Genomic DNA, 15,495 nt, shown 5'->3' on the forward strand with positions numbered 1-15,495 from the left:
CAAAATCAAGCACAGTGGCCCAGGGTACAGACAACACAACAGACTTGCCAGTGGACACCAGAGAGAAGCTCAGCATCCAATCAGATCCCTAACCCTCATACTTCTCGGAACATCCTTCACTTATGTGGCCTTTGAGACCAAAGGCTCTGTCGGGAGAAGGGAATCAAGGACAGAACAAGCCCACAATGCTCCATCAGCAAGCCAGGCCCCATTTGAACACACCCAAGGCTGTTCTTTGGAAGCTGCTCTTTTCTTCTCTCCTGTTCGTGTTTGAGAGATCACAGGTCCCTTTGACATGCTGAAACATCTTTGGACTCTTTGCCACAAAACACCTTCAAAGATGCATACGTGGAGTTTACAGTTTGCAGAAAAGAGTTGGTTCCTGGATACCCCGAGGGCCACCCATTGACAGAAGGTTAAGAACTCCTGACTAAGCCTTTATGCTCTTGAGTTCAAGGTCTGGCAGGGACCCTTTGTGTTGAGGGAGTTATCATCACACACACACACTCCCCCCACCCCATGAATCCAGATAAGGAAGAGCCGCCTCCTCTGTCTACAGCCCAACGCCATGGAGGCAGTTCTGGGCTGTGTGAACTGAGTCTTGAGTGCCACCGGGCTGCAAAGGAAATGTTACCTGCACGGACCATAGCTGTTCCACCCTGGGGGCTGATGAGAACAGAGCGCTGCCTCATTTTGGCTCCAGCCAGTGCCTTCAAAGGCTGAGGAGCTGTGGAGGGATAGAATACTGTGTGCAGTATAGGACAGTGTCTATGTGAGGAGACAGACATGGGCCTGGCTGAACTAAAAGGCTGGACCCTCACTTGTGGCTTAGAGCCATCACTGGCACTATCTCCACCAAGGCAGAATGAGGAGCTTGCTGTTTTGTTTGTACAGCCATTGGCCTATTTAGGGAGACTTGGTGACATCCCAACTCACCAATGGGGCTGAATTCCTCTACACCTACAGTTGCATGCGAATGCCCTTCGGCCACGTCAATGCCTCCCTTTGTGTGTCTGTGGGGCTTTCCTAAGGATGACTAATCAGACAGGCCTCATGTTGAAAAGGAGAGTTTCCAATCCTGAGTAAAACAGGCAAGGTGCCTGAAAGAGAAGAGGGAAGACAGTGCACATTAGGAGGGGGCTTCTTCTGGAGCCAAGCCCCAGAGCTGGCTGGGCAGAAAGTCCAGAAATGTTGGGAACAGAGAAAATGAGGCATTAGTGGTTCTGCCTCTTGCCTCGCATGTGCAAGGTCCTGAGTTCGATCCCCAGTACCAAGAAAAGAAAACGAGGCATTAGGGATGCAGCCTTTTGAAGGGAGATCTGAGTTATCTCTCTCCTCAGATAGCTTTGAAGTGTCTGACTCAGTCTTCCCCTCACTATTCCCCAAACATGGAATAATGAAGCCTGAGAGGCCCAAAAGAGGGCCTGAGTGAGAACTGTAACCCTAGGCTGCCACCAAGATGGTGATGGGATAGGACACAACCAAACTGAAAAAACCACCTACACCTTTCCTGCGTACACAATACAAAGGACCCTAAGTTCTTCAGTCTAGGACACAGTGCAAAGGACCTGTTTGTTCTCCATTCTGGGACCCACTGGAAGTACTTTAGTTCACCAGAGAAGCTCTGATTTTTTTCAACTGTATCTCCATCAACATTACTAAACTTTTATTAATCATTTTCACTTTTCTAATGTAGCAATGAAATGTCACTTAAACCTAAGGGATTTCATGTTTTTTTAAAAAAGCACCAAATCAACATGAAACATTTCAAGCCCACTATTAGAATGAGACTACACATAGTAGGGAGTTCTTATAGCAGCAGTGAGGGTCAGAAAAGCAGGCAGAAGGGGATCCCAGGGATGAAAGGCTCAGCAAGATGCAAAGTGGGGAAAGAACAGGACCTTGTTCGCCACCTCACCCCAGGGCAGCCACGCAACCAAAAAGGTACTCCAGGAAGGCTGGTGCAGCCCAGGAGGCTGACCAGGTTCTCAGCCACTGGCACCACTCCCAGCTCTGCCACTAACCAGGTAGATCATTGCTAAGGCTCATTTCCAACAGTAACAGGAAAACAGACTGGCTGACAATTCCAGGTTTATTGTAAGGTTTGACAGCCTGGCATGGTGTAAAAGAACCCAGACGACTCCAATAGCCTCCCCGCCATCTATCCTAGCACTAGACTAGAAAATATGCCAGTGAACTCTCTTCTCACAAATTTATAGGTAGTTACTTTATTCTAAATACTTACTCCATGTTAAGAACCAAGAAATTTGCTCTAGGATTTCTGAATTTTTGGAGATGAGTTCTGGGCAGCATCAACCATGAGCACCACAAACATAAGACCCTTTGAAAGGCCTTTTGCACCCAAATTTTTAGGTCAAGCTCCTGGTTGGAGAGTGGTTAGGATTCCTGGGGGTTTCTGTGCAGACAGCTCTCAGTCTCAAAGCCCCCACTTTGCGAAGGTATATGAAAGAGACTGAAGTCCAAAGAAAATGTTCCAACTGACCCTGTAACCAGCCTACTTCTAACCTCTTTGTGCCCTTTGGGATCCAAGTCCCTTAGCTGGAGGACCTGTAGAGATGAGATCAAACAGCCTGAGGCTTTGGTCTTTGCTGTCAGTCCTCTGGACTCAGGCCTCCTATAGTCTTCTGGGTTGAAGAAAATTAATCTTCTGGCCAAGGCAGACCCTGTACTCCTACCCTTCAGATATCCACAGCTGGGCCCCTCAGCATTGACCTTGATACCCTCAGGCAGCACCTGAGGCCACTAACCTGAGGGATGAGTCACATTCCTGAGCAGAGTGACTCCCACCTCAGGCTAACCAGCACTGCTCCTTTACCATCAGAGCAAAAGGGCCCCAGGCCCAAGTAACTGAATTTAGGGGAACACAGTAAACAGTAGGGAAGAAAAAAAAAAAGCAGTGGAACCAAGGGTAGATGGAGCAAGGGATGCAAGATGCCATCTTAACTGAGACAAGGGGGGTAGGGACTGGGTCCTGGTCAGTGTCTGTACAGGACAAACTGCAGACAGAAAAGAAAGAGGGTAGATTCTGTAAACCAGTGTCTGCAACCACTATTTATGGGTGCTTCACTTGATTTGAGTCTCCAAACCTGGGCTCCGCATGGAGACTAAAAGTCCCTCACAGCTGCTCCTTCCTGCAATAACAAGACTGACATCACTGTTGTCAGGGAAATGGTGTTTTGATTAAAATCATGTGACAGCTACTTGGTGATTCAATAAACAAAATCTCTTGTTAACCCTCGCCTGACAGGCCTATCAACAGCTCTGTTGTCAGACAGCAGCCTGCAGATCTTCCAAGAGTAGCTAGACTAACCTGTGGGTGGTAGTGTGTGGGAAATAGCCCTTTGCTCCCTGGCAGGTTATGCATGAGGGGGATACATGTAGTACACTGGGGCTCTCTGCAGGCTTCCAAAGTCCCTCCCCCAGGCACCCAGGAGGCTCATTCACCAAGAACTTGCTCTCGCCTTTCAGCTACTCTCTCCCAGAACAAGGGGCAGGCACAACTAGATGGGTCCCTCAGAGGTCTAAGGCTGACCAAGAATTAAAGACAGTTCCCAGGGCTCTCCACATTCGATCACTCACTGACTCCACCAGCTTGAGACTGCTGTGCAGCACAGACAGTGAGGAGTTAAGAACAATTTCGGATTTGCAATTGGATGACTTCCTGGATCACTCACTTGGCTGCTGGCCCTTCACACACAGGGCTCTGCCTGGCAACAGCCAATTCCCTTTCCATCTCACCCTCCGGTCATTTTCCTTAAGTGAAACAAATTCAGGGAAGGCTCCCTAATTTTTCTGGGATGAATGAACTTCAGACTCAAAGGCCTAACACAGCTGTTTCAGGACCACCTGACAGAGAGATGACATCTACTGCCCAGCTTGTGAGGATTCAGTGAGACTTGATAAAGGTGCTATAGTTGCTGAAGCTCAAAGAATGGCAGCTAGTGCAATCCTCAGCCTTCAAACTTGTTCAGGCTGAGTGAGTCAGGCGTGAAAAGAGGCGCCTCAATGATCAGCACTCAGATCAAACAGATACTGTGAACTTAACAGCACAGCCAGATGCTCCTGAAATTGCAGGAAAACAACTGCTTTCTTCCCTAAGAAGTCTGGGGGGAAGGGAAGGGGGAGGGAAAGGAGGCAGCTAGTGCAATCCTCAGCCTTCAAACTTGTTCAGGCTGAGTGAGTCAGGCGTGAAAAGAGGCGCCTCAATGATCAGCACTCAGATCAAACAGATACTGTGAACTTAACAGCACAGCCAGATGCTCCTGAAATTGCAGGAAAACAACTGCTTTCTTCCCTAAGAAGTCTGGGGGGAAGGGAAGGGGGAGGGAAAGGAGAGAGGAAAGCAAGCAAGCAAAAGTTGACTGGAAGAAAAAAATGTATGTATGCATAACTGGAAATTTTTACATATGTAGAAAGGGAGAGGAAAGAAAATAAAGTAGTTCTCCTTCAGCCAAGGTCTCTTCCCTAGGGCCAAGTTCTAGAAAGTAGACAAAAGAACACAAATAGCACCAGATGACCAATCCCCTCGGTGCTCCTATTCTGAATGTACTTTTAAGTCATAAAATGCCTTTCTTCTGAATGGCCTTGAGGCCATGGCCACCAACTCTGCTGAACTGGAACTCTTGTACCCCTTTTCTATGCAGTGTCATCAAATGGGGTTTGTGAAATACTCAGATTGGCTTACAGAAAAACTGCAGGCAAGATTTGTTATCTTGAAAGAAATGACAGAACTGTGCTGAATAACTTTAACAGAGAACAATTAGAAACAACCCATTTCTACAAGCAACTCTTCACTAGTCAGCCAGTCCTCTACATGGGCTTCACTGACTGGGAGAGGAGCGTGGATAGACTTTGGGTTGCAGGGACTGAGCTGTGGACAGCAAACCCCACTCATACCACAAAGCACTCGCAGAACGAAGGAAGCAAAAGAGAAGCTTTAAAAAGCTAACTCTCCTGGCTCTTAAAACCAGCTGTCTTCCCTGGACAGAGTAGGAAGTGCTGCCTCTGCCCATCTTGCTACAACTCCTTGTGACACCAGGCCACACTGACTGCCCTCAGCAGTGCGGGGGCTCTAGCCCCAGGTTTCTGGGGCTCTTACCTTCCCTGTGTCCTCTCCAGGCATTCCGGGTCTTATCAAGTGCTTGTCAGGCCCAGCACAATGCTCTTCACTGTCCTTCACAGGAAAATCGAGCATCCTCAGTCTTTGTGTCACCACTAGAGATATAGACAGCAGTGCTGTGACTGCATCTAACCAGGGCTTGTCCCTCTCTAACCCACCTGTGCTTCTCAGTCAGGATGCCCTCTGCTGCCCCACCTCAGGGATGGGAGCCCAGCAATCTACCAGAGCACAGGAGTACACAGAGAACCAAATCACTCCATGTCTTGACTAAAGGCTCCTTACCCTCAGGAGTCCTCAAAAGGACTACCCCATAGATGCCATTGGGTGCCAGCTTAGGGATTCCCCAAATGTTGGTCTCTAACAGCCTACAAAGCCCAGAACAAACTAAAGACCTGGCTCCTTTCAGAAATGATAACAGTTTAAGACAACTATTTTGTTTATTTTTGTTTGTTTTGTTCTGTTTTGGTTTTCTTTTTTTTTGGTACCGGGGATCGAACTTGGGTCCTTGTACTTGCGAGGCAGGCAGCAGAACCACTGAGCTAAATCCCTGGCCTAAGACAACTATTTTGGATGAAGCAGGGGACTTGGCATTTCTACCCAGTGAGTAATTATACTCTTCATCCTCCAGATTTCCATCTCAACTGAATATTATGTAATTTCCTGGAAACAGCAGCCCTGTGGAGGCAAATGGGGAATGGTGAAACTACTCTAGGTACACAAGTGGACTGCAGACGTGGGAGGGAATTGGGGAGAGGAGCACGGAACTGGATGCAAACGGAACACTAGAGAGCCAATGGAAAATAATCATAGAAGTTGACAGTCATGACATCTGTTAACCAAGAATACTAAGTGATAGGGCCTTCTCCTCTATGCTTTCATATCCATGCTTTAAGACTACCAAAAGAAAAAGAGAAGTATTTAAGGATTTTTTAAAAAGGAAGAAGGGACAAGCATCTAACTTATTTGACCACCCTGTCCTGTCACCTGTGGGAGGATGGAACCAATGTAATCTCAAAAGAAAAATAATAAGACGTTGAGCTCAGTGACAACACAGCAATAAATAAAGGAACAACACTGAAACAAGCAACCACTTGGTGAGAAATGGCGTGTGTTTCTCATGGAGGTCTGAGTGAGCATCTCGGATGCTTAGACAAGACAACTCAAATGTCAGGCTGCCGCCTTTGTTGAGTCAGAACAAGTTGTCCAGCAAAGAACCCCCCAGGCTCTGAGTCACAGTAGCCAAACTGGTTATTTCCGTGAGCTGAAGGGTGCCCTTTACTTCAATAAGGCCTCTTTTGATACCACACATTAATCTGTTATTCTTATAAAACAAGGCACATCTTCAGATTCGTATCTCCTTGGCAGCACTGAGAAACAAGATCTGATCTCTTAAGCCAATGAGGTTTAAACCCCACAGAAATGATAGAAAGAAACACTAAGGTGAATTCCATTACTGATGAAAACATTTTTATTGTCATACATTGTTATGTCTTAGGTTCACTTTCCTAATAAGCCAAACAACAGATATAAACTGGCTAGGATGAAAAAAAATGGCAATGTATGTTTGAGACAATCAGACAAATCCAAAAGGAACTGTTCCCTGAGCTGAAGGACTGGAAAAACCTTTAATTTGTGTCAATGAGAGAATCAGATAAGTCTGGTACTTTTGATGACTTCCATGCAGAACACATGACATGACAGATTTAAGAAATTCATTCATTGAACACATTTTTATTGAGCATCTGACACTGAACTAGGCACTAATATAGAAGACAAAACAAAACAAAAATTCTTGCCCTCGGAACTCATGAAGCTTATATTTAAGTGAAATCAAGATAGGAAAAACACTGAACTGGGTGTGGTGGTGCACACCTGTAATCTCAGCACTTTGGGAGGCTGAGGCAAGAGGAATGCAAGCTCAAGCCCAGCCTGGGCAACTTACTGAGACTTTGTCTTGAAATACAAAAATAAAGACTGGGAATGTAGCTCAGTGTTAAGGCCCTGGGTTCAATCACCGGTACTGAGGAAAAAAAAAGAAACAAAAAAACTAATCCGTGGACAAGCAGGCTGGTGCACTGCCTGCAGGCACGGTACTTGAGAAGGCTACGAAGAAAAATTTAATTACCTGAGCCCAAGCATCAGACCAGCCTGGGTAACATAGTGAAGCCATGTCTCAAAAAAAGGAAGAGGAAAAAAAATGGTTAAATTACGAACCAAAGAAAAATTCTTAACAATAACAAAAAGGATTTCCTATAGTTTATATCAGAAAGAAATAATGAAGTCCCTTAAAGGGTCACTGAAAAAGACAGAGACCCTGCTGAGTTCTATGGCCCATGATTGAGAAAGCAATGGCTGTGTCCCCTTAATAGGGCTGGAAGGTGAATACACAGGGCTCCCAATAGGGAGCAAAGAGAATTTTAAAACTCCATCCCCAAACCAAAGGCATCTCTAAACAAATAAAGCAGTGGTTTCAGTGCAAATTTCTTCCAAGGATAAAGGCAGCAGTCTCTCAGATATGAAATCCAAGAAGAGGAATACAACCTCCAGATAATTAAAAAAAACAAAAGCCATAAAACTAAATCTGTTTACAGCACAATTGTTTAGGATATTAAAATGAGATACAGGAAAGCTTTCCGCTTAAGAAAATATTTAATCCTTGGCCCAAGACAACATAAAATAGTAACTTAGTACAAGGTAACTTTGCAGTTTAAAATATAGGAAGAAAAAATATATACAGGAAGAAATTTTTATTTAAAATTTCTCTTCTGAAAAATGGAAACAAAGCTTTTGTATATAGGGAGAGGAGGTAGCTTGGGGGAAAATGGAATTATTAAAAATATAAATACAATAAAATTTTAAAATTTCTGTTTTCTTAAGGTAGGACAACTTCAAAGTAGTCAATTTGGTTGTATCCAACTGTTTAATGTACAAAGTTTTATAGGAGTATTCGGGCCTTCACAAAACTGAACAGGGCTGACTGGATTTCAAAGAGCTTGTGAATGAAATCAACAATTCAAAAACCAAAATGCAAACACCAAATTACACAGCAAGACGTAATGAGAGAAAAATGCAATAAAACCATATTAACTAAAAGTCATTAAAGACAAGGTGAATTTGATGACATGAAATGTGCATAAATTTATAAGAAAAAATATTTAAATTATTCACGCAATATAAATGTACATATTTCCAAGACAAAAAGTATATTGAATTTATCAACAAAGGTACAAGATTCCTTAGACATACATCTTCAAGGGCAGTGTGTGATACAATTAATGATTGGTAACTGCTATGTCAAAAGGTAAATGGGTGTTTTCTAAAGAGAGCACTGAACTGTAGTTCAGACCTCCTTACCTACTATTAATTTGCTTCAGCAAATCCTTTGCTTAAACCAGTATCTTAAATTTCAGAAAAAATTAATGAGATTTTACTGCAAAAGTAAAAAATCAAACATTTTAAGTAAGATTCCAGTATCACCTACACCAAAAAATTAGCAATGAAACATCAGTTTGGAAAAATATTGTGTAAGGTAGCAAGGATAAATGCTAACACTGCTGGAAGAAGAGTCAGGTAAAGAACAGGAAATGCACACAATATTATACCACTGGTTCCTATACTCATTCAAAAGAAAAAACTGCAGTCTTCTGCTTATTAGGAGGCATAAAAGTTAAAGTCTCTCAGGAGAAAAGAGAATATGTGAAGGCAGTCACAGTGTTAAATTTCAACATAACATGCTAGCTACAACATACATTCATACTTTTGGCTTCTCAATCACATGATTACAGTCACAACTGAGTAAATAAAATGAAGATAACCAATACATTAATCTTGAGCTTCCATGTTCCCAGGTCATGTGAGACACTAATGAAGACCATTCTAATCCAGGAAAATGGCTTTCACTACAGTGATTTCTCAATGTATCTCCCAAATAGAGTTTATAAAAATAAATTATTCTATGTACTTTTAATTTTGGGATGATGGCGAGGCATACAGATATATGTTAACAGTAAAAGAATCATTCCACTTCATTTATCAGTCCAAACCATCCAGGCTTATGTGGAATATTAAGCAGTTGGCACCTGACTGGACCCAACAGTGAGACTATAAGAGCCCAGATGGTGCTAGAAAAACATAGGGAGACAATCAAGAGACGACTGTACCAAGTATCAGGAATTGGTCCATAAGAATTACTTAAATAATTAAGCCAACAGAGATGAGTGAAAAAAAACAGTCCTGTTCCATCTTTAGAAAGAGTCATGTCACTGAAATTTTAAGTTGTTGCCATTTGCTTGGATGCGGTCTTGTAGGTTTCCTATTTTCTCTGCACCCCATGTTGAGAAAACACTGACTAGAAATCTGTGACAAGAGTTTAGTAAAGGCTTCTCCCTCATGTTCATTATGCCAATGCAAGCACTAGAAAATTCCAAACAAAATCAGGTTAGTCATCAGAAAATTCATGAATGATAAATCTACATGAACATTAAACATATAACAATAATCCAAATGCTTTTCATTATGATCAGTTTTTTTATTCTGCCAGACTAATCAACAGCTAAACTTTAAAAACTAAAGTCCAAAGTAAAACTGCTTTGCCAATAAGAATCATAGTCCTTCCCAGTCTTAGACATGGAACTGAAAAATGACTTTCGTCACATAGGACAGAGTGGTTGATCAAGTTTCTAACCACAGAGGAACCCCAACAATCCAGGAATTTATCACTCCCCATTTCCCCTCCCGCGTATCATCCTGACCCACTCTCCACTACTTCCACAACACAGATGAATCCCCTATTTAAAAAAGCTTCAAGAAAGAAACAAAAATACATACCACTTATAGCTTCCTGTGCGAAATATTTGACATCTATGTCTTCATCTTGACCTAATTTTTGTAATACTGGCTTAACTTCTCCCTGCAAAGCCCTAAAATTCAAAAGTATTATCTGTAAAAAGCAGTCTCATGTGCCACAAAAATCTCTTATGATACATATGATCTATGGTATTACCTGTAGGCTCTATGGTAACTTTTAAAGGTTAAAATAAAAAATATTTTAAAATACTTATACAATTGGCAAATACACTAAATAATTTCTAAAGACTTTAGCAAAATTAGCTTCAGACAATGATCTGCACATATACAGAGCTTAAATATTAAAGGGTGGACATCCTCAAAAATGGATGCTAAAATTTTAACCTATATTCCTGTAAAGTGAGAATCACTGAACTTAATTTTAGCTGTTACTCCCCCTGATAAGGTAAGTTCAAATTCACTTTTAAAACAAGAATAACACTAAAATCTTACTCAGTGTCCAGAAGAGGCCCAATTTTTTGAAGAGATTTGGCCACATTGAAACGAACATTTGCTACTTGGTCTCCTGCCATTTTTAATACGATGGGTAGCATTTGCTTAGTGGTTATTTCTTGACCACAGGCCTCAGACAGTGCCTATAAAAATAAATAAGATGGCACAGTTAAAATTCTGAAATCTAGCAAGACAAATTAATATTTAATAAGAAAGCAACTGAACAATAGGAAACTGTCTCTAGATTGAGCATCTAAATTTAGAGGTACACAGGCAGCATTCAAAAATCAGAGAATTAGTTCAGAATTCACAACTACATTGTAACTTTTAAAATATTACCAAAAATGTTAACATAAAATTTTAAATCAACATTTTTCTTATCTTCTATATTCCAAATTAATCAGCACAAAAATATATTCCAAACGGGAGACAGTATATCTCAGAATTCAGAAATTCACGTTTTAATGGCTGAGCTTATGAAATACTTACATTAATGCAGAACAAAGTGGTCATTCTATGCAAGTAATTAGGATCATTTGCCATTACCAACACTTTTGGAACTATGGTATTTTGAGCCCACTCTGTACCAAACTTCTGAACTAATTTCATGAGGTTGTTGGTGGCAGCTTCTCGGATAGCATACACTGCAGAAGAGTCAAGAACACATTTCCACGCTGTTTACTTCATAAGCACAACCTTAGTTGACTTTTATCAAAATAAAGCATGGACCAAACACATTCACAATACAATAACAAGAATGTGCAGCCACAGTCACAAGTTTTTATTAACAGTTCTATTTTTCTATTTTTTGGGGGGTTTTTTTGTTTTGTTTTTTTGTTTTTTTGTACTAGGGATCAAACTCAGGTCCCTGAGCTTGCAACGCAGGCACTGAAATCACTGAGCTAAATCCCTGGCCCCTGTTATTAACAGTTCTGAAATGCTTATTTACAAGGAGAAAGGATGCTGCGATTTCATTCTATATATCATTAACTAATAAATACAAGTACCTATTAGATTCTCTGTGTTACAGAAAGAATACATCAGATACTTGCCCTCAAAGGTCACATACTCAGGCTGGGGATGTAGCTCAGTGGTAGACCACTTGCCTAGTATACACAAGGCCCTGGATTCAACACTCAATAACAGAAAAAAAAATTCATAAGCTTTATGTACTCTCATCAGAGAAACAGAGAAATGAGACCTCAGGCACACCAAGTAGTGGACCAAGTATAATGAAGTATAGCACAGTGTAGAAGACTGTGAAAACTATACAAGTTTAAAGAATGAAGGGGACTCTGGGAAAGAGGCGTTGCACCTGGTGATAAAGATTGGAGAGGATCTGAGTTAAGTAAAGGGAAATGGAAGAATTACTGAAAAGGGAGGGGAAAAAAACGAATCTGGCACACAAAAGAAAAAAACTTGAATCTAGAAGGCCAGAGTTAGTTAGGGTGGGCCCAGACCACCAAGCACTTTAGAAGTTAAATTTAAGTAGGGTGTGGTGATACACACCTGTAACACCAGGACTCAGAGAGGCTGTGGCAGGAGATTCGCCATGAGTTTGAGACCAGCATAGTACACAGTGAGGCCAGCCTGAACTACACAGTGAGACCCTGTCTCAAAAAAAACCAAAAAAGTTAATTTAGACTTGATCGGAGGCATAACAAGTTTTTAAAAGCTAAGAGAAAGTTGTCAAGAAGATCCTGTGGTCATTTACCCACCAGCAAATAAAAACTTAGCACCAACTTGCTTCTTTTCCATTAAAAATGTTTAGGTTGAGACAAGATACCAAATGTCTTGTGTAAATAAATGTGATTCCCTTAATATCTAATAATTCCCTATAAAGCCACTTACCTAAGACATTGTAAATCTAGATCACAAAGGTCTGAGCTATCATCCTCACCATTAGTTGCTATATGCACCCGGGAACAAAGACAAACCTGGTGTTACATCATTTCACAGGTCTGGGAAGTCTCAAAACGTGGGGTTAGATAAGAAATCAAGGGTGGCAGGTATTAATGTCTTATTCTACGTCTTCTCCAAGCAGACCTAACCCTTAAGGATCTACAGAAACAGGTATCCAAGCCACAGCCCCGATCTTAGACAGAGGTGGCAAAGTTATGGCACATGTGCCACAGTGGGCTGTCTGTATCATAAAAGCTCTAAAAGGTTCACCATCACTGGTTTAGACTGCAACAAGCCTCCAGACAGGAAATACCCATCTCCTTTCAATCCACTGATGCTTCTTGGCAGTGACACTGAGGAAAACGGCAAAGATGCATAAATAAGCAACAGCATAATTTCTTACCAATACTTAAAAATGGTCAAAATCTCAAAGTAGCAACTCATTAAGATAACCCAGAAGCACTCTCTAAGGAGCAAACACAAGTCAACCATTTTACCAGAAGGACAGATTCTTTCCTATCACACAGTCTTTAAGCCCAACCCCCTTCCTGGCTCTTCCCTCTAAACTGGAACTATGACATCTGTGCTTTTCCTCTGTTTTTTAATACGCTTGAGATTCTTATCATCATAATACCTTTACCATAGAAAAGGATTCCCAATGCCAGAAAAACCAGCAACCCAGCACACACATGCTTAAGTCTTGACGACAACCTTAACTGCACTGAACTCTACTCGGCCAGATGTCTACTATCTTCTTGGCTCCTCTCAATTCTGTCAGAAAAATGCAAACCATTTCACAGTTCTGCTTGTTTTGTCTGTCTCTCTCCCGCACCACTCAAGGTCTGGCTGGTCTTTTAAGGTTTCTTTATATCTAACTCTATGCTCACCAACTTTGACTTTAATATATTTTAGCAGTCTATTAATCAAGGGAAAATGTTCACCAAAAAATTAGTGATCACAATGTAACACTTAAAAAATTCAAAAGCAACATTTTTCTTCAAATTATAAAACATAGCAAAAATCCTAAAATGCAAAAGCAAAACAAAAAATCCCTGATTTATTAATAGAATGACGTCAGAACAGCCATTTCGTTGGTTAAAAGAATGCTTATAGTCCATGTTTGGTATGCTGCTACATTAAAATGAGTCTTCTCAAACTGGAAGAAAACAATGAGAAAGTGAGAAAGCAGAAAATAAAGCTGCTTAGAGAGAACAATGCTACAAAGAATGGGGGTGAGGAATTTAATTCTTTGTGGTATATTAGAATTTTAAAAGTTCCTCAAAATAAATGATCTTAATTACTTATTAGTTTACCGCAAGCATCACTCGCAGTGTTTGTTTACCTACAGACCATCCCAAGTATCACTCAGGGAGGTGTCATTTCAACCAACTGATTCTGGTATTGAATAAATTTGATAAAATTGTCATTTTTATATTTCCTGTTATGTTACCTTATAAAAATTAAGAAAAAATATGCAATTTTTGGTCATCCTGTATTTCAATAATTGGAATAGTAAGAGGTTAATCCAGAATGCCAGCTTTCAAAGCAAGAACAAAATGATCTGCTGGGATATGCTATTCCCACTGAACAATATTTATATAATTACAGAATGATGTAAATGAAATAATGAAATAAACACTTTTTTAAAGAAAAGCGTAATTTCTTCTTATGACTAGCCAATTTTGTTTTATTTGAAAAAATAACTATTTTAAATAAATCTACATCCTTATTTTTAAAAACGAGATTACATTGAATCTGTAGATCATTTTGGGTAGTAAGGAAGAGATAATTTTTTTAAAATGGGGGGAGCTAAATAGTCTTCATGATCTACTTTGAAATATTGGAGAGCAGCCATCGCTCAAGCGCGGGGAAGGTAGGCCGGGCCCCAATCCACCGCGGGAAGGAGAACCATGCCTGCTCCCGACCCAGCAGCCATGGCTCAAGCGCCGGGAAGGTAGCCGCGCGGGCGCCCCTGAACCCCCATAAGCACCCTCCCCCGCACTCTCAGACCTCCTGACTGTGCAAGTCTTTGGACCCACTCTGCCAAGACAGAGGTGGTCATCAAGGGTATTTTTCTGAGTTCCCAACTTTGAACATCTTTAAAGAAAGGGCGTGGGAAACCTGTAATAGAACGTTGGGGAGTTCAACCATTCAGAAGGATGGGGAACTCAATCTGGGCCTTGCAGCCTGAAGTCAGTCAGCGTCAGGGGGTTCAGCAATCAGCTAACTGAGATCAGGGGTCTTGCATCCTCGCTCTGTCTGAGCCATTAAATGGTAAATATACTATATTGAAAAGTTTGTTCACTGCAGACATGCTCTGGACTGCTTCTTGATTTCAATTTAAAGGTCATGGTCAGTTCTGCTTTATCTTAATGTGTTGCTGATTGTATCAGTTGGGGTAAAGAATTGCCATTGATTTGATGAGCTGTTTTCTCTGATGTTATGAAGATGAGAATGTCTGTGAGTCGTTAGAGACACAGAAGCTAGGGTGCAACTGTATCAGGAAGATTTGGGTGATAATCCACAGATTAAACCAAGGACAGTCCGCCAACAAAAATTAAAATGAGAAAACACTTAAGCAAGACACAAATTGATGAGCTTGTCTCTGATGTTATGAAGATGAGAATGTCTGTGAGTCGTTAGAGACACAGAAGCTAGGGTGCAACTGTATCAGGAAGATTTGGGTGATAATCCACAGATTAAACCAAGGACAGTCCGCCAACAAAAATTTTAATGAGAAAACACTTAAGCAAGACACAAGGACAGACTTCCAGTTCACCAATGGCAAACAGTAGGGCAAATGAGGATGAAAAGGCCGATAGTGAACCACCAGGACACCCTGAACTCAAAGCACAGGAAGTAACAAAACAGATCAATCAGGCTCTAGAAAAATTCAAAACAGAAATAATTTCCCGGATAACCATAGAGATAGTGAGCAAAATGGAAGTGGTGATTCGAGACTCTAGAGCAGAAACTGACAAAAAAATAGATGAGCTCAGGACCATGATAGAAGCCATGAAGGCCCAGCATAAGAAAGAAATGGAAAAAATAAACGCCCAACATAGGAAAGAAATGGAATCCATAAAACAGATTCAAACAGATATCCAGGAGATTAAACACTCTATTGAAAGTGTATGCAACAGAATAAAAGAATG

General features: G+C 41.2%; 1 protein-coding gene across 3 annotated transcripts in view; it reads right to left on the reverse strand.

The window, feature by feature from the left end:
• Positions 1-697: 697 nt before the first annotated feature.
• Ppp2r1b (protein phosphatase 2 scaffold subunit Abeta) overlaps positions 698-15,495 on the reverse strand; it is a 46,692-nt gene continuing 31,894 nt past the window's right edge. Inside the window, exons 9-13 of one of the 3 annotated variants that reach the window (XM_033764321.1) lie at positions 10,928-11,082; positions 10,439-10,581; positions 9,968-10,059; positions 5,120-5,235; positions 698-727 (exon numbers count right to left, since the gene is read on the reverse strand). In XM_033764321.1, coding sequence (XP_033620212.1) covers positions 713-727; positions 5,120-5,235; positions 9,968-10,059; positions 10,439-10,581; positions 10,928-11,082 — 521 coding nt within the window. In that variant the 3' untranslated portion in view covers positions 698-712. Of the gene's footprint in view, positions 728-950; positions 1,101-5,119; positions 5,236-7,354; positions 9,554-9,967; positions 10,060-10,438; positions 10,582-10,927; positions 11,083-15,495 lie in introns of those variants that run through there. The other 2 variants (XM_033764322.1, XM_033764323.1) reach the window with 2 other exon arrangements.

The sequence above is a fragment of the Fukomys damarensis genome, unplaced genomic scaffold (genome assembly GCF_012274545.1).
Source record: "Fukomys damarensis isolate Sample0158 unplaced genomic scaffold, DMR_v1.0_HiC HiC_scaffold_16, whole genome shotgun sequence".
NCBI classification, from domain to species: domain Eukaryota; kingdom Metazoa; phylum Chordata; class Mammalia; order Rodentia; family Bathyergidae; genus Fukomys; species Fukomys damarensis.